This window comes from Emys orbicularis, chromosome 7 (genome assembly GCF_028017835.1).
Source record: "Emys orbicularis isolate rEmyOrb1 chromosome 7, rEmyOrb1.hap1, whole genome shotgun sequence".
NCBI lineage: Eukaryota > Metazoa > Chordata > Testudines > Emydidae > Emys > Emys orbicularis.
The window spans coordinates 124620780-124639612 of NC_088689.1; the positions used below are offsets into that span (position 1 = coordinate 124620780).

The window sequence follows — 18833 nt, forward strand, 5'->3', positions numbered from 1 at the left end:
TAAACAATTTAATTTCTGTTTGTTCCAGACACCTGAGGAACAATGAGCTGACAGCAATTCCATCCCTGAGCTCTCCGTCTTCCCACATCGTCTCCCTCTACCTGTAAGTCATTGCTCCAGCATGCCTGTTCTTTTTGCTTTCAGCAATCAGTTGTCATTTACAACTGACGGAACGCCAGTTCCAGTGCTGCCAGCTCTTGTGCTTTTATGGTGAGCCTCATGATATGTGGTGGTTTTACTTAAGTCCAAACTCCAGGAGTCAGGAGAACCTCAGCTCTTATTAAAGCAAATATCTAGCCTACGTGATTGCAGAGAAATGCTGGAAGATGTGACCTGAATGCAACCTAAAGGCTAAAATCCAGAAGGTAAATAAAAAGAAACCAAAATTAATTAATTTTATTTATTTAAAGAAATCTCATTTGTTTAAGCCACTCATGATTTTGAGAGGCCTGACTTTTGACCATGGGGATGGCAGTAATACTGCAAGTCAGAGGGCTGGGCAGAAAACTTCCAATTCAGAGGCATGGAAGGAAGCATTTTGGGAGCTGTAAGCGTCATGCAGGATAGTCACAATCGCTATTTGTAGTAAGACCGATTTCAAATAAGGTGGAGCTCCCCAAAGCTTTCAGCCCCTGAGTCACTGGAGAGAGAAGAATGATGAGTAGGAGCATTCAGAACAGCTGCCTTTTTATGAGCATTTATGTAACTAAACTGGACACGCATCTTCAGTTAGCAAACATTGGTATGAAAGTCTGAAACATAACTTCTCAGGCGTGGAGGTATTTCTCTGTCCCGCTAGCGACGGCTGGGATTACACATCTTAAAGGCTGTGTAAAGAGAAACTTAGCCCGCTGCCCAAAACCTGCTTCCTGCATCCTAAGTCAACTCTAAAATTTGCCCAGGGAGCGATCCAACCAGCGAAATCAGCAGTAAACCCAGCAGCGTCCTTTATCAATACATTGTGGCTGGCCAGTAGGAACACCTTTGTGTCTTAGGCTTTAACCTTGGGTTTGCCTCACCTGTGTTTACTTTTAAAAAACGAAACAGAATCAATAGGCAGCGCTGAGGGGACTTGGTTTTAAAATGCTGTTAATCAGATTGCTGCTTGAGTCTGTAGCTCTGAGATTTGTGCTGGCAGTGAGCCTGGGTTCTGAAGGCAAAGCATGCCTGCTGAATGCCCCATCTCCCTTTTTACGTTAACTCTTTCCAAGGTCAGGAAGGAGCTGTGATTCTTGGCTGAGCATGGACTAGAAAGACGGTATTTTAGAAGGATTGTGTGGCTCTAACACACCCCCACTTTGTGTAAATGAAGCATGAGGTAGTTTGTGTTAGCATTGGTGTAGCATTCAAAGGCCAAATGAAAACCTTGGAACGCTAGGGCGAATTACTTCTCAGAAATATTATTTTATGGAGTCATTCAAAATAGGCAGCCTCCCTTTATCATCTCGACAGAGCCTATGGAGATGCCTCCAATTTACCAGAGGGCTCGATGGCCCAGTTCTGCTCAGCAGCATCAATGTAAATCTAGACTAAAACATTTCAGGTGCCGTGGAGCTGCTCTGGATTTCAGTGGCTGTGGCTGAGCAGAATTTGACACTGAGACTCGAAGCTTTGGTTGCTATTTCAGAATGTTTCCCTTCCTCCATCCTGACACCTATAGAGGAATTGCCAGACTGGAACCGTCTTAGACTAGTGGCCCATTCTGTCTCTGAGGATCTGTCTACACTGCAATTAAAAACACATGGCTGGCCTGTGTCAGCCGAGTCAGGGTCAGGATGTTCAGGCTAAAGGGCTGTTTAATTGCAATGTAAATGTTTGGGCTCGGGCTGGAGCCCGGGCTCTGGGACCCCATGAGTGATCGCCTGAGCCTGAACTTCATTCTCCGCAACCCCTCCTTCCCCCAGGTGCTTCATCTCTGCCTGATAATGACAAGATGCTTCATTAAGAGATCCAGTAATCCCTCTAATCATAGAATCATAGGACTGGAAGGAACCTTGAGAGGTCATCTAGTCCAGTCCCCTGCACTCATGGCAGAACAATCATGGAATAACCTACAGAAATTTATTCCTAATAGACATGAAGGTTTATACCCCCCCCCTTCTTTTTTTTTTTAATGTGGATGTTCTCATTATCCATATAAATGTCTAACGCTTTTATCTTTGCAAGTTTTTGGCCTCATTGCTATCTTGTGGTCATAAATTCCACAGGTTAATTATGTGTTGCATAAAAATCATTTCTTTCTATCAGTTGCCTTTCATTCGATTTCATTGACTGTTCTTTGCTGTTGTATTAGGAGAGGGTAAATACAAGCACCTGATTTTATCTTCTCTGTACAATTCATTATTTTCTATTCCTGTATCATGTTCACTCCTCTTTAAAAAAAGAGTGGGACTCTTTATACACCTCTACCCCGATATAATGCGACCCGATATAACACAAATTTGGATATAACGCGGGAAAGCAGCGCTCCGGGGGGGCGGGGCTGCGTGCTCCCGCAGATCAAAGCAAGTTTGATATAATGCCGTTTCACCTATAACGCGGTAAGATTTTTTGGCTCCCGAGGATAGCGTTATATCGGGGTAGAGGTGTATTTTAATCTCTGTTCTCATGACAGTCTTTCTAGGCCTCTAATCCTTTTCATTGGTCATCTGTGAATCTCTTCTGTTTATTGGACCAAAACTGAACAGAGGGTTTCAGGTAGGGATGGGAGATAACATTATAATGCCTTTGTAACAAGTTATCAATGTTATTTCCTATCCTATCTAAAAGATCTGCTCTAGGAATTACTTTGGGGAAGTTCTGTGGCCTGTGTAATACAGGAGGTCAGTCTAGGTGATCAGTGGTTCCTTCTGGTCTTGGAATCTAGGAATCTGTGATTCTGTGAGTTCTGTAGACCCCTTAAGATTTGGCCTTCTTTTTGCCTGTGCTGTATATGGAACAGATATTTTCACTGAGTTGCCCACAATGACTCTCAGATGATTACAGTTAATGTAGAACCAGCAATGTTCATGAGCAGTAGCTTCCATTGTGCATTACCTTGCATTTGTAAACACTGGTGTGTATCTCTTCCCCTTCACATTAGCTGCTGCTCTGCCTTTTCCACCCAGTGTCAGTACCACTAGGTGATTTCCCCTCCAGGGCCTAGGCAACTGTGAAGGCTTTGAAGCAACCTTGCTCTGCTGACAAAAATTACATTCGTATTACTTAAAGCAAGTGCAGAATAAAATGAAACAAGTTGGCTCTGTTCCTGCCCTTCCATTAGGCTGTGTAAAAATATGTAAAGCAGAAGAGCTTCCTCCCGGTCTCAATTCAGTTTGAGTAACTTAGCTTAAAATTGGCAGCCACATCTCTCTTTTTTGGCATGAGGTGAGTTTAGTTTTTATTTGAGATATGGTTCCTTTGAAATGTGGATACTAAGATCTAGTATTCGGGTTTAGTGCACTTTTGCACATCCTATGTAGAGGCAAAGCACTCTTCTGGTACCACCAGTCCTGGATCTGTAGAGAGACCTTCAACAAAATGGGTCAGCAATCACTTCTGGTTACTGGAAGCATGAGAAGGGTGCTGGCTGGCTTATACCTCAGAAGTTGTGTATTGAAAGTTTGCATATAAATTGCCAGCTTTCCTTAGCTGCCATACATAAATTACTCCCAATAGTTGGAGTTATGCTGCAATAAGGATCTTATTGTTTAGTCCATTTAGGAGAATCCTGCAGGCAGTTGCATTTCATTTTAAGTTTTTATCACAGGCAATACATGATCTAAAACGATGTTTAAAATGACCTGTGTTAATTGACGTTACTAACTGATTGATTAACCATTAGAATAGATTACCAAGGGAAGAGAAACGTTCTCCATCACTTGGAATCTTTAAATGAAAGATGTACTTTAGTTCAACCACAAATTATTGGATTTCATGTAGGAATTACTGGATTAAATTCAATGGCGGTGTTATGTAGGAAGTCAGACTAGATGATCATAGTGGTCTCTTCTAGTCTTAAAATCTGTAAATCTATAATTGGGAATGCTGCACAGGTCAAACCCAGAGTGAAAATTCAGAATTAAGATGGTCATTTTGTCCTGTAAGAGAGAAACTGGATTACGCGTAAGTGTGTGGCACAGCAGCGTATCCCTTCTTTTAAAGAAAAATAAATATATTCCTGTTTTTTTAAATGTTTACAAATGTTTGAAGTGTGTTTACCTCAGAAACCTCTCAAGTAGATTGTGTATTGCATCAGTCTAAGTATTTTCCAGAAGCACATGAATGTATTATAAGAGCAGTACTCTCATTCTAACAACCCTTTTGAATGGATTAAGCAGCTAATCTGTGCCTCTCTCCCTGCCTGAATTTGGAGGAGTGGGGGAGCAGGAGAATATAACCACCCTTGACCCTGTGAACATCGCTAAGAAACTCACCACAGAACTAAAGCAGTGGGTAAAATTGCCCATGGCCAAGAAATTTATAAAAGTGACTACTGATTTTGGGTGTCTCCAGATTTTGGTGCCCAACCCGATTTCCAGAGGGCGGGCTCAGCACTTTCTGAAAATCAGGTTCCTCACGTGTCTCAGATTGAGCACCCAGAATCACTTGTCACCTCTGACAGTCTTGGCCTATGTACTTCGTGGCAGAACTTGAAATCATTAGAATGAACTTTGCCTCCCTCCCCCGCCGTATGTGTCTATTCCATCAGTATGTTTTCTCGAAGGACCTCATCCCAAATCTTTGATAGTTTACACAGGCTTGTTAAGTTTATCTGGCTGGCTTCTCACTTGGTACAGGATGGACACCAAGGACAGCTTTCTCTCTGTTTTCTTCTGATGTGGACTATTTCTGCTGGACCTGTTACAGTCTTCTGCCTCAGGAAGGTTTATCTAGGCTGGTACTTGGCATCTTTTAGAAATGTGAGCGTGGGTGAAAACAGGATTAGGTGGGACAGGATAAAAGGTGGAACCCCTTTTATTACCCTAGCACAGTGGTTCTCATCCTATTTATCATTGTTGGCTGCATATGCGGCCCACAAAGTATTACCTGGGCCACAAGTTGAGAACCACAGTGTCCCCCACCTAATCCTCCCCACCAACCCTATGCCCAGTGCCCTCCAGCCAGAGACCCCTTCACAGAATGGGGCCAGGAGTGGAGAGTGCGAGGCCAGGTGGGCAGCCAGGACCCAGAGCCCGCCATGCGGCAGCCCGCCCGGAACCCACTGGCTGCTGGGACTTGAACCTTCTGTTTGGGAGCCTGTGGCCTTTAGCACACAGCTGATCTGGGCTGCAGCTGTGTGCTAATTGGGCCGCATGTGGGCCGCAGGTTGAGAACCGCTGCTCTGGCAGAATCAAGCACTGGAAAGTTAGCAAAGGTCTGAATTAAGGTTGTCCCTTGTGTGTGTGCACTGTGAAACATTTATTCAATCACATAGCTTTTTTCCCCACAGGACTTCTATATCATTAATTAAATGTGTAGTTAATTAGTTTTAGGGTAGCTTTAGGACTGGCATTTCCTAACTTTTGGCTTTGCAACTCGAACTTTAATCACAGCATATCTCTCCTTTGTGACAAACCCGAACTTCACCGGCCTACAGAGAGAGCTGTAGTTCATTGAGAACCACCCCTAGGGACCTGTGGTATTCATGTTACCTTGTCCCCTGGTGACCTGTGGTATTACATGAAAAGCTTTTATTCGCAGGATGATTCTGAAACCATGCTGCAAACCTTCAGGTATTGCAGACTGGTAGCAGTGATACAAATAAATCACATGCAACAAATCAGTGATGCCCATAATTGTGGTGGTGAAGATAAATTGTAATATGGTTTAATTATTCATAGAACAGCTAATTCATTTGTCTTGCACTTCGAAAATGTCGCCAAAGCAGTTCATCTCCAACAACAGCAAACATAAGGGACTTGGTAAAGCTTTTAATAGAATAGGGTGGGGGGAAAATATCTCTGTATGAGTTACCAAATAAAGACAGCACCAGACATTAAGTGCAAACATCTGTTACATTATAACTCCAGAGCCAGAAAAGTCAGCTTTTAGGGCCAGAGTATGATACACATCTGAACTAATACTGAAATGACATTGGAGTAACTGAGAGCAGAATCTGTCCCGTAATTCCTGCCACAGTGCCTAGATTTGAACGTTGGGAGGTGATGGCAGGCTGTGCTCATCAGTGTGCTCTTAGCTGTGGAATGCCCAGGCCAACGTTCTGCTGTAACCAAGTGTGTTAAAACTCTCTGGTCCCTGTGTAAGACCTTTTGCCTCAGGCTTTTACTTGATGTTTCTCTGTGTGAGATGATGGGTACATGGCTGTGTGACAGAGCTAGTTTTTAGCATCGGGGTGAGTCCTTTTTATGAAGTCACAGGGCGGGGGACGAATGATAGAGAACACAGAACTCACTGTAGATACGCTGGATGTTGAGACCGATAGTCTAGAACAAAACCATTTTTGAGTTATTGGAGTGCAAAGAAAGAATATGCAGAATTTTCCTTCAGAAACTCAAAACAGCCTAACAGAATGATGTTAGCAGATAGAAGCCCACCCCATGCCATGGCTGAAATATCTCATGCTTGTTAGCACAGGTGATGATGATTTTTCCGGAAAGTTCTGATTGGCTGAGAGGAAGGGTGGTCCCATGGTTACAGTGCTAATCTGGGCTGAGGGAGACCCCCCAGATCAATTCCCTCCTCTGCCACAGACTAAAAAGTCTTGTGTGACCCGGGCAAGTCACTTAGCCCTGGTCTACACTGGGGGGGGGATCGATCTAAGTTATGCAACTTCAGCTACGTGAATAACATAGCTGAAGTCGACGTACTTAGATCGACTTACGATGGTGTCTTCACCGCAGTGAGTCGACTGCGGCCGCTCCCCTTGCCGAGCTGGAGTTCAGGAGTTGACGGGAACACGCTCAGGGGTTGATTTATTGTGTCTAGACTAGACGCGATAAATCGACCCCCGCTGGATCGATTGCTGCCCGTCAATCTGGAGGGTAGTGAAGACGTACCCTGTGTCTCTCTCTGCTTCTGTTCCCCCATCTGTACACTGGGAGTAATAGTATGTGCCTGCCTCACAAGGGTGCTGTGAGGATAAATACCTGAACAGCTCACAATCTTTAATGTAAGACCGTGATGGGGGGGGGGCCATACGAGTACAAATGGATAGCCTGAAAATAAAGGCTTAAACAAGTGCAGTAAATGTAGTGTACTACTGTGGCACTGCCTATGGTGGTTATATTCATCCTCAGTTGGCTAAGAATCAAGGAGGCTCACAGATTAAATACATTAAAATAACTTTCATTTTTTCCACTGTAACTCATCTAAAACCCTAAATGTCTCGAAACAGAAGTGGGCCGTGACCCGGACCATTCAGCTGTCTGTTGACAAAAATAAAGCTGTTTGAGCTAATCTGGCCCCTCGACCTTGCTCAGAGTACGCACGGAAGACAAGGAAACCAGAGCGAGGATTTTTTGGAGCAAAAGAGTGGAAAATAGGATTAGCTGGTTCATAAAGGACGCAAGCAGTGCTCTACACTGCATTGACGAGTGAAGGGACATCACTCGGATTTCTCTGCTGCCAATCTGAGCATAAAACTTTCTTGAAAAATCAATTTGCTTTACAGGCTCATTAATGGAAAGATCAATTCATCTTAAACTGTAATTAAACAGAGAGGCCTAATAGAGGAAGGTCAACTATCTGCTGTACCATGGGCAAGAGATAGCCCGTAAAATAAAGGAGGGCAAATAATTGGCAATTGGGATTGGTGGGGGACAGACCTATGAAATGCCCTGCTCATTCAAGAGTGTCTCTGAGCACCAAGACAGTCACTAAGGTTCATAGTGAAAAGATTCATAGATTTGTAAGGCCAGAGGGGACTGTTACAACACTTTGGTCTGACCTCCTGCATAGCGCAGGCCAGAGAACCTCACCCAATAATTTCTGCATCAAGCCCATAACTTCTGTTTGAGCCAGAGCATATCTTTTAGAAAGATGTCCAGTCTTGATTTAAAGTCTCAGAGGGACGGAGAATCCACCGTGTCCCTCGATAAGCTGTTCTAATGGTTAATTACCCTTACTGCTAAAAATTTGTGTCTTTATTTCCAGTCTGAATTTGTCTGGCTTCAGCTTCCAGCCTTTGGAATTTGTTATGCCTCTCTCTGCTAGATTAAAGAACCCTCTACTATCAGAAATCTCCATCATGGATTAATTGGGAGGATATTGAAGTATTATCCCCCCCTCATCCCCCAGCTCCTGTTCTCTTTCTGTCTTAGCTGAATACTTACGAAAGTGGCAAAGGTTATGAACCTCTACCCCGATATAACGCGACCCGATAGAACACGAATTCGGATATAACGCGGTAAAGCAGTGCTCCGGGGGGGCGGGGCTGCATGCTCCTGTGGATCAAAGCAAGTTCAATATAACGCGATTTCACCTATAACATGGTAAGATTTTTTGGCTCCCAAGGACAGCGTTCTATCGGGGTAGAGGCATATTAACACCATTTTTACTGCCTGCTTCTCTGCTGTCTTGTCATGCAATTTGTAAAATCAAATACTTGTTTCTAATGTCACCTAAACTTTAGTTGGCCTTCATCCATCGGGGGCGAATAGGCGCTGCTGCTTTAACAGAAGTGGTGCAAGCAAGCACTGTACTATCCTGTTTGCTGGAGCCAAACGTAATCACTTCATAAAAAATTTCCAAAATTCTTTCATTTTATTCAGCTCTTCCGAGTACTTGATGTCTGAGCGCCTAACGCAATGAGGTTCTGGCCTATGACTAGAGCTCCTAGGTGCTATGATAATACAAAGACTTAATAATCATTGAGGCAAATGATTCTGACACTACTTAGCTTTGCTAGCTAAGGCGAGGAAGGATGGCCTTGTGGGTAAGGCGCTGGGTGTTAAGAACCTTGCATTCAATTCCTGGCTCTGTCACAGACTCCCAGTGGTGACCTTAGGCAAGTCATTTAACCTTGGTGCCTCAGTTTCTCCCATCTGTGAACAGGGATAACACCATTTCCCTACTTTCTGGGGCTCTGTGAAGATAAACCAATTAATGTTTGCGAGACGCTCAGATACTATTGTGATGGAGCTATGTAAGTACCTGGATAAATGGAAGTCTGGTCTTCCTGTTTTCACTAAATACCTCTTAGGGTGTGTCCACACTGCATTGTAAACTTGGGTCTGTGGGACCCGGGCTTCTGGACTCAGTGTTCCCAAATCCATACTGCATTGTAAACCTAGGTTTACAGTTGCTGGACCCTGGTCTCACAGCTGTGTTATCACGTCCATGCTGCACCACACAGACCTTCTGACTTAGACACAGGTCAAGCTGCAGATCTACACTGCAAAATGACAGGTCTTGGACCTGAATATCAGCAGAACTCGGGCTCTGACCCCTCCCCCTAGCAGGTTCCTAGGATCTGGGTCCTGAGTGCTTGCTGACCTGAGTCAGACTGATTTGTGTGTGGATGGCAGTGGGGGTTGGGCTGAGTCCGTGCCCGTGCTTAGTGTGCAGGGTAGACATCCCCTGAGAGGTCTTGAGAATTGTATATTGTGAGCTCTAACCTTAACTGATGGGGGAGGGTGATGAATCGTTAGCAAAGATTTATTATTCCAGTTGTTAATTTGATACTGAGTTAACATACAGAATTTTTAACAGTGTGACTAAACCTCCTTCCCCTCTCCATTGTTCAACTTTCTCTTGACTCTTGTGAGGACGCCATTCCACTAATCCTGCCGTCATCCAGTGCATATAAGACACACGTTTCTTATGGCAAAAACCAAGCAGGAAAAAATGCTTAAAAAGAAAACCCCTTTGCCTTTATACATCATAAAGAAGGAAAAAATCCAGCACACAAGCCCAATTTTTTTGCTCTTTTTGTGTTGTTTGCATCATGGTAGATCCTAGAGCCTTATCATGGATCAGGACCCCGTTGTGCTAGGTGCTGTACAAACACAGAACAAAAAGACGTTCCCTGCCTCAAAGAGCTTCCAATCTAAGTGTAAAACAAGAGGCAGCAGATGGGTACAGACAGCTACACGGGAGTTCAAGCGTAACAGATGACACAGACTTTGCCCCGGAGAGCATACATTCTAAAATTAGTCAAATCATGACTCATTAGGCAGCTGTGACGAAGAGTTTACAATCTGCAAGTCATCTTTCCATGGGTAAAAAAGAATGATCAAATAATTAGAAAGCCAGAATATGGGGAAAAACTCTGTCAGCTCAGTCTTCATCACTGCCAGCAGCTTTGTACTCATAATTAAGAAATAAAGATAATTTGGATGACGAAGTTCTTTGTGTATGTCAAAAGTCAGAAAATAACTACTGCTTTCAAGTTACTATTGCTTGTAATTTTCTCAGAATTCCCCCCCCCCCGACATCATCATTTGCTTGTATAGAATCATCTCTCAACAGTTTAAATCCCTGAGTTTGTGTTTGCTTTGCAACATTAAGATACTTTTACCAGGAAATAATATATTTCTTAGGTAGCTGATTGAATTATATTAAAAATGAAAAACTATTAAGTGTACAACAGAGTAGTTGCCTGCATTCTCCATTATAGGCTTAATTAAAACTTTAAAGCTCTGGGTGACAAAATGCCTTTTAACTAATTAAAGGCAGATCAGATTGAAATCTAAAATTCTTCCCAACAAAACAGGTTAAGTAGAGGCTACATCTCTAACCACTCTATTAAAACATCAGACTCAAAGATTGACCATACGAGACTTACTCCTTAACATTTTCTGTTTTGCAATGAATTACATTTTCTCAAATGAGAGTACTGGAAAATCATTTAAAACCATTTGATCCTGCTCTTGTACAAAGCTAGGTCTTTTTGCACTTCGCCTGCCATCTCCCTCTAGTTCATTAGAGATTGTAAAATCAGAAGTGAGTTTTTCATCCATTTTTTAAATGATGTAATCAGAGTAATTCCCTCGTTCTGCAGAGGAAAATGTCTTTTCCCACGGGAGATGCTTGCCCAGTGATGATGGTGGCACCCAGTACTGGACATTTTTTGGGGGGTGGAGGAGCTGATTTGACTATACCAGAGTCCAGGGTTAATCTGAGATCCTAGATGCCAAAAATCAAAACCAGGACTGATAAAAGTATTCCTGACACTGTGGCCTTCATCTTCTCAAACTTAACCATGGATGGCAGCCTTAAACATGACACACACCATACCAGTATAACAAGAAAATGGACCTATTAGTGCAGGAACTTTTAGAGCTTCTGCCTGCAAGAAGTGGTAGTTACAAGATCCCATGACTTCTTCAGACGTGAAGTTTGAGGCTATGACTTCTAGGTTCTGGCATGGGCAGCTCAAAAGGACCCAATGTTGTGTCAAGAACAATGAAGAGGAGTTAAAGATTTTGTTTCTGGCACTGCTTAAAAGTAACACTACAACGGATAAACGAAATCCTTAGAGAATTTAATATTCTCTCATATGGCCTGATTCAAAGCCCATTGAAGTCGGGGAGGGGGCAGTGTTTCCATTGTGCTCAGTGGGCTTTGGATCAGACCCATGATTTGCATGTGTTGGGCAAAGAGTATCCATATGCCTTCGTTGTGATCCTTCTGCAGGCCAGAGATTTTGATTTCCTTTTGAGGATAGCTCTAAAGAGAAATCTATTCACAGGAGGAACAGTTTGTATTTCTTCCAGTTTAATAAAGAGCAGCTGAAGAGAACCTCCCCCTGCTTTTGAAATGCAAAGGGATTGCACTGACATAGGAACAGAAGTGGCCTTGTTGCTTCCCAGCCAAACTCTGAGTTACACACAGAAATAGCTCTTGCATTGGGGGTAGCTTTAAGGCTGTACATCTGCTGTCTGAGTGATGAGAAGGCCAGATGTGCACAGGAAAGTGACGCATTCCACTATCCTAAAACCTGCGGCTTCTCCCTGTGACTGTATTGTTGCTGAGACAATTCCTGTACTAGTGTCACTCTGAAGTTCCATTTCTTTCTCTGATTCTCTGCTAAACGTTCATGATTTCAGTTTACCTCTGAACTTTTAAACATGTTGTTTCTGTATCCATGGTTGCACTGGTCTTCTAGTGCTCTCCCCCAAAAACAGCTGGGAGAACAATTATCCTTGTTAAGGGGCAACTGCTTTGGGCCCTGATTTTATTCATGCGGGTGGGCCCCTGCATGCACCCAGAGTCCAGTTGAAGTCACCGGACTTAACATACATGCAGGACTCTGCCCCTGCATCTCAGAATGCAATACTGGGGACCATGTTGCATAATAATTTGCCTTGGGTAAGTGCATGAGGTTCCATTGAAATGGCTGGATTTACACCCAGTTGCACCAGGTCCAAACTTGGTTCAGTGACTGAGGGCCAATTCTGTAATCTTTATTCAGATGGTTCCGCCCTCTCCCCCATCTCATTGGGGGAGGGAGAGTTGCTTCTGTATGGACTGCCGGGTTTGATCCTATCTGTATAGTCTGTCTCACTCCACTTATTTTTGCTTCATCAACGTTTAAAGACTAATAAAAATGAATGTAGGAAAATCAGGCTGTTTATTATGCACACTTCTTACAGGAGTAACATAATATATTCTTAAACCCACCTCTTCTGTTTGTTTTATTCGGAGTTCATACTAGGAATCTGGTGTGTAAAGTCTGCTGGTTGTTCAGGCCAACGATTGCAAGAGCCTTTCCCAGTAGAGGAAGTTGTCATTAATCATGTTCTCCCAGACACCACGGGAAGAGACGCTGTTTTGACTTTTCTGTTTGGTTGTTGGAACCGTTCTGATCATTTGCATGTCCTCTTCAAGATTGTAAATATAACACGGACACATGGAAACGGCAAAGGAGCTGAGTCTATTCCAGGGAAATGAGTAATCCTTCCTTTTTAGAAAAGCAACAGCAGTGAAACAGATCTTCCTGAGGCTCGGCAAACAGAGCAGCAGAAAGAAATCTGGACAAACTTAAAGTGATGTGCAGGCTAGAAGGAGAAAGCCCGAAATGGGGGTGTTTCCTGGAGTTCTGTTTAACTCTTAATGTTGCTCGAGTAAATTTTTATGGCAAATGCGCCTCTTCTAAGGGGAGGATCACCATCGTATAGAACAATGGGAACTTCGTTTTCTGCAAATGGAAAACCATTTTGAGTAGGCTATTTATTTTATGTTGGACTAGGTCTGATCTCAGTGCAGTGCCTTACAATGCAGGCCAGGTTAGCGTCCTTCTTGTTTTGGATGGAGAGATGATGATCTTGTGGGGTAAAGCATAAGATTGGAGTCAGGACACTGGAGTTGTTTTCCTTGCTACAATACATACTCGCTGTGATCTAGGACCAGGCCACTTAACTGAGCCTTAACTCAGCGTCCCCCGTCTGTGAAGTGAGGATAGTATCTACCTCTATTTCAGGGTAGAATTAATTCATGAATGTTTTTGAAGTACTTCCAGATGCTCAGAAGGTAGGTGCTCGGCAGAAGTGCAAGTTATTTGTCCATGATGACATTGCACAGGATGTCTTCCAGATTCTTTCCCTTGCAAATCGGACATAGATTAATTGTAGAAGTAGTTTGTAGTCATGGTCTTCTGGTAAAAATAACCTCATACTTGGATCTTGGCGTAGCCAAAACTTACTACAATTAATATCTGCCAGTACGTTGTCTGTCTAATATAATGGCAAATATTAAGTAAAACACATCACTACAAAGAGAATTCTTGTGTTAGTTGCTCAACGGTTGGACAGATTTAAACCATAAATAGCTGTTGAGTTAAACCAAAAGCTGCTTTTTTTTGTTGTCTTTTAGCACATTCAAAATTGCCAGTTTGAGACTGAGGGCTGGTCTACACTGGGGGGGGGATCGATCTAAGATACGCAACTTCAGCTACGTGAATAGCGTAGCTGAAGTCGAAGTATCTTAGATCGATTTACCTCCCGTCCTAATGGCGCGGGATCGACGGCCGTGGCTCCCCCGTCGACTCCGCTACCGCCTCTCGCTCTGGTGGAGTTCCGGAGTCGATGGGGAGCGCGTTCGGGGATCAATTTATCGCATCTAGACGAGACGCGATAAATTGATCCCCGATAGATCGATTACTACCCGCCGATCTGGCGAGTAGTGAAGACATACCCTGAGGTAACTCCAAACTAGTTTGCTCTAGGGGGAGTGAGAGCAATGAAAGCAGATTAAATGCTGTCTAGATACATACTTTATGTGTGGTTCCTGCCTTTTACAAAAGATCTTTAACTTCGATCGGTGTATATGTTTCTAGCAAACAGTCTACTTTAGGATTGCAGGATGTGAGTATTTTCAAGAGAGCTAGTCAACATTTTTTTCCAGACGGTTCTAATTTTCAGCCTTCAAGTGCTAGATAATATTCACTCACATTTTTTTTTTTTTTTTTGGTAGTAACAAAACTAGTTTTGGGGGAAAGAGAGACAGAAAGGTATAGTATTTATCTATCCTATATTCAGGCATGGACTAGAGTAGTTAAAGCAAGAGTTGAAAGATCACCATTATTTGCAGAACCCAGTAACACCCTGATGCCTTTACTAGCACCCCTGACATCTTGACTGTCAACATTTTGGAAACGCCACGCTTTTGGCTGCCTGAAAGTATTGCGAAAGGCTCAGGAACTCAACCAATAGGCAATATGCTTGAGGCTCTGTGTTTACAACGGGGATAAAACCATTTCAGAAGTCCTGCTCACATTCTTTAAGGACACAAAGGTTGGAAGGTACCCCCTAGTATTTAACTTTGTTTACATGAGTGCTTGTACCATTATTACTACTGGCAGCATTAGCCATGGTGGGAAAACTGGGAAGGAAGAACCCTAGTGTAGACCTAGCCCTTAATGGTTGTGCTATATTAGCAAAGCAGTCTGGGAAAGCTTACGGTCTCTGTTTTGTAGCTAAACAGGAATTGATGCTCCATACTAAGTAGTCTGGCACCTTTTACTTCTGTTAAATTCCCCAAATAATTGCAGAGAAAAACAAGAGATGATCGTATTAAATGTTATGATCTTGCCATTATACAAATAATCCTCTGGGGGGGAAAACATCTGAGTGCTGGTTATTAAGGACAAAATGATCCTTCGTGAGTATAGATGAAATGATCGTTTAAGAGACCATTCTGCCATCCAAGACTGTACATAACTCTCACTGTTAGCGGGAGTTGCACAACAAGTATTGATTGGGAGAAAGAGGTTAGTAGAATACATGTTCTGCCTGTTAATGTTCAGTTGCGTATTGGGGAAGGTAATGAACACAGTCAGAAAATCCAGCAAGTAAATAGGCATGTGTGTGAAAAGAAATCTGTTGTTTTTAACTCTAAAAGATCTGAGCATTTAGGAGTAAATCTAAAATATATACCGTATATACTCGTTCATTGTCCCGTTTGTTTATAAACTGACCCCCCAAGATGGATAGGTAAAAATAGCAAAAACTGTATGACCCTTTCATAAGCCGACCCTATATTTCAGGCTCCCGGCCCATCAGAGTAAGCCGTTAGTGGGCCAAGATGTTTTGTTTACCTGGACCATTGGCAGGCATGGAGCCCCTCAACTCCCAGTGACCGCGGTTTGCCGTTCCCAGCCAATGGGAGCTGCGGGAAGTGGCGGCCAGCATGTTCCTCAACCCATGCCGCCTCCCGCAGCTCCCATTGGCTGGGAACGGTGAACCGCGGCCACTGGGAGCTGAGGGGCTCCGTGTCTGCGAATGCTCCAGGTAAACAAAACGACAATGTATTAAATACTCAATTAAATAATTCAATAAAGCTTAAAATCATCATGTTTTGGTGTAGACCCATTGATAAGCCAACCCCCGCTCTTTCATGCTTCACTTTATGTATACTGGGACAGCAGACAAAACAGAAAATGTATGTAGGAGTAATGTCACTCAGGCTTAAAAGAATAACTTGTCTCCACTATCCCATTTATTGTAGGCCATAGATTGCACTGATGAAATTGCTGAATGGAATGACTGTTAACATCAGTGTAAGCGAAAGAAGGTTTTTCTTTCTGAAATCAGTAGGGTACCACTAGCTAGAAACACTCCTTGGTCATGTTGAACTTAGGGATTTCTCCAAGCCATAATCTTGAAACAATTAACCTACTTCCTTTTCAAAATAAGAAGAACCGAAGAAGTAAACATTTCTTTTAAAGAAGGTGAACAATTGTATTGGATTAGTTGCAAGTTAAGTGTGCACCGGTGACTTCCACGCTCCCTGGTCCTGTGTCTAGGAAGTGGAGGGAGGCATACCTCTGTTATAAGCCTGAGTTAGTACAACACCAATTTGGTTTTGTTTGGTCTAGTTTTGAATTCACTGAACCTTTTGGACCCACTTTTTTGCAGAATCCTTGCCCTTACCTTTCCCATTTCAGTGTTATTAGAAGGCAGGATGCATGGATTTGTCAGTTTGGGGCGATTTCATTAGCCAAGAAAACGAATGTGAACATTGCTCTTCGAGGCAGGCGCTTTTCCTCTTGAGGGCTGAACGTCTCAGCTGGGCTGTAGAAAGCCCACCAGGGAGGTCTGCCCAGAGGCTATCCGCCTGCCTCAGGGGCTTGCTGACAACATAGATAAGCCCTTTCAGCAGAGCATGAGTGTGCGTTATGTCAGGACAGACTAGCCGGCCGGCATCCTATCTTCTAAAGTGTTAACGGGAGCCTTGATTTAGGGATGTTTGTCAATAACTCGTTTCCCACCTTCAAGGGCAAGATCCAAGGCTGACTGGAGTCAGCAGGAGCTGCATCAGTCCCTAGGAGACTAGACAAAATTTTGTGGTACCAACATGTCATCGCTGTCTCAACCTGTTCCTGAGCCGGGGTGACAGAATCCTCATTAAATCCACGTGTTTTTATTGTAATCCAATCAAAGACGTTAGTAAATGTGCTAGGCCAGTGAGTCAAACTGTAGCTTGCAGGCAGACACGGTGTGTGATTTCAAGCAATCTGCTTGTAATTAGCGTTTGGATTAATGTCCCAGAATCTCTAGCAGAGCTGTTACATTTGGTTTGTGCTTAAAAAGTTACTCCTTTGCCCTTGATTTCCCCCTCCCCAACCCTGCAGAGGAGGAAGAGCAAAAGCAAAACAATGCAAGCCCTCAAACACACACACTGACTATGCTGACAATAAAATGCAGGGGGCCTGAACTTCTCGAATTTGCTCATTGCTTTGGTATGTAAAGTATAACCGAAACCAGTGTCATGATTTAGGGGTACTGTTTTCAAAAGCGCCTACGGCCCAATGACTTTCAATTGAAAACTTTACCCTCTCTGACCTGGGATTACAAAACTCTCCTGTGAGAGGATCGAGAGGATGATGCAGGCTTGCCAGCTTTGGAGTGGGATGTGGTGGCTTCCTTTTGCTCAGAACATCACCTGGGGGTGATTAGTTTTGTCTTTTCACTTGGACTAGTTCTTATCAACTCTCAACCCGCTTTGCTCCTTTTCACAAATCCGCTTTGTCTTTGAGGAGAAGAATGATGATGATTGTGGTTGGCGTCACAGTGGGTGCCCAAAGGCCCCAGGGCTGATCAGGGCCCCTTTCTTGCTAGGCACTGGGCAAACACATTCAAGGAAACAGTCCCTGCCCCCAGGAGCTTACAGTCCGTAAAGACAACAGGTGGGAACAGGGATTCGATGTAGGAGCAAACCGATCAGGGCAGTCCAGGCTATTTGCATGTATTTGTTTATATTTTTCATTTATATTACAAAGCCTTCATTTTATGGGAGTTTTCAGGGGACGGGGCACTCAGGTTTGAACTGGGGGAAGGGAAGGGATTGTTGAAGTAAAAGGTGAGTGGGTCGGGGCAGGAAGAGAGAGATGGGAAAGAGAAAAGTGAGAAGGGCAATGGGCAGGGAGAGTGGGAGTGGGCCGTTGAGGGGTTGCAATGGGAAGGGAAGGGGCAGGATGAGGGGGGAACAACCACTAATGGCAATACAGCCAGTAAAGGGAGGAGGGCGGGGGAAAGAAATGTGAAGTCCAGTCCTCTGACTTGAGTGACACTGTCAAAAAGGCTCTCCCAGGCTGCTGTTCTCCATATGGAAGAGGGGAGGCTGTTGGGTTTAGTGCCACAGCAAGATCATGAAGAGAGATGGGAATTGGGCTAGGAAGCCCTTAACTTACTCCCTGCACCCTCAGCTGCTGAAGGAGGAGCTCTGAGGAACTTGGGAATTTCATATCACACCCCAAAGCGAGGCCGGGAGACCCCTATGTGGTCCTCCACAACGTAGCACATGGGTGACTCTCTTCAGCTATAAACAGTATCATCTGTATCAAAGACGCACAGTTGCTTTAGCCCAGTAGCTACCTAGACCTGCCCGCCTCACCTCAAGTATGCCCTGAAGCCGGCCAAACTGTGACAAACCAAGGAAGTTCCACAGATGAGTAGCCTCTAGCCAAGGTGTCCCACCAGCAGTCCTGGGAACCAGCAGAAGAAGCAGCCCAGCCCCTCTTAAGAGGGTCACAGGGAGAAGTCTCACAGCTTTGTAGATCGTTTCCAAAACTTTTGAACTGCACCTGGAAGCCACCGATAGGATGGTGCCCAGGGGTTGGGCTCACGCAGTTTGTGGAGATGTGACCCTCACCATGGACGAAGGGCATTTTATGTGGCCTCTATAGCAGATCTATACCCTTTGTGAGCGTGTAACTTTAAAAGAAACCAGAGGACTGAAATCACAATATATAAGGTATCTGAAAGACAGCGACAAGTGTCTGGTGCTTGTGGAACAGCTCTGTAACTAGTGGCACAGTTGCATGTGTGACAGAGGCCGCCTTGTCTTGAGACATCTTAATTTGCTTTGATGTCATAACAGGTTTTGTGATCTGCTGAGGCAGATAAGACAGTCTCTGTGTTGAGAGACTAATACCTTAATCCTGCCTATTC

General features: G+C 43.9%; 1 protein-coding gene across 1 annotated transcript in view; it reads left to right on the top strand.

Annotated features, from left to right (window-relative positions):
* The window catches only part of LRIG1 (leucine rich repeats and immunoglobulin like domains 1), a 131996-nt gene that overhangs the window by 59807 nt on the left and 53356 nt on the right, over positions 1–18833 (top strand). Inside the window, exon 3 of the mRNA XM_065407623.1 lies at positions 29–103. Within this exon, the coding sequence (XP_065263695.1) occupies positions 29–103 (75 nt within the window). The remainder of the gene's footprint in view (positions 1–28; positions 104–18833) is intronic.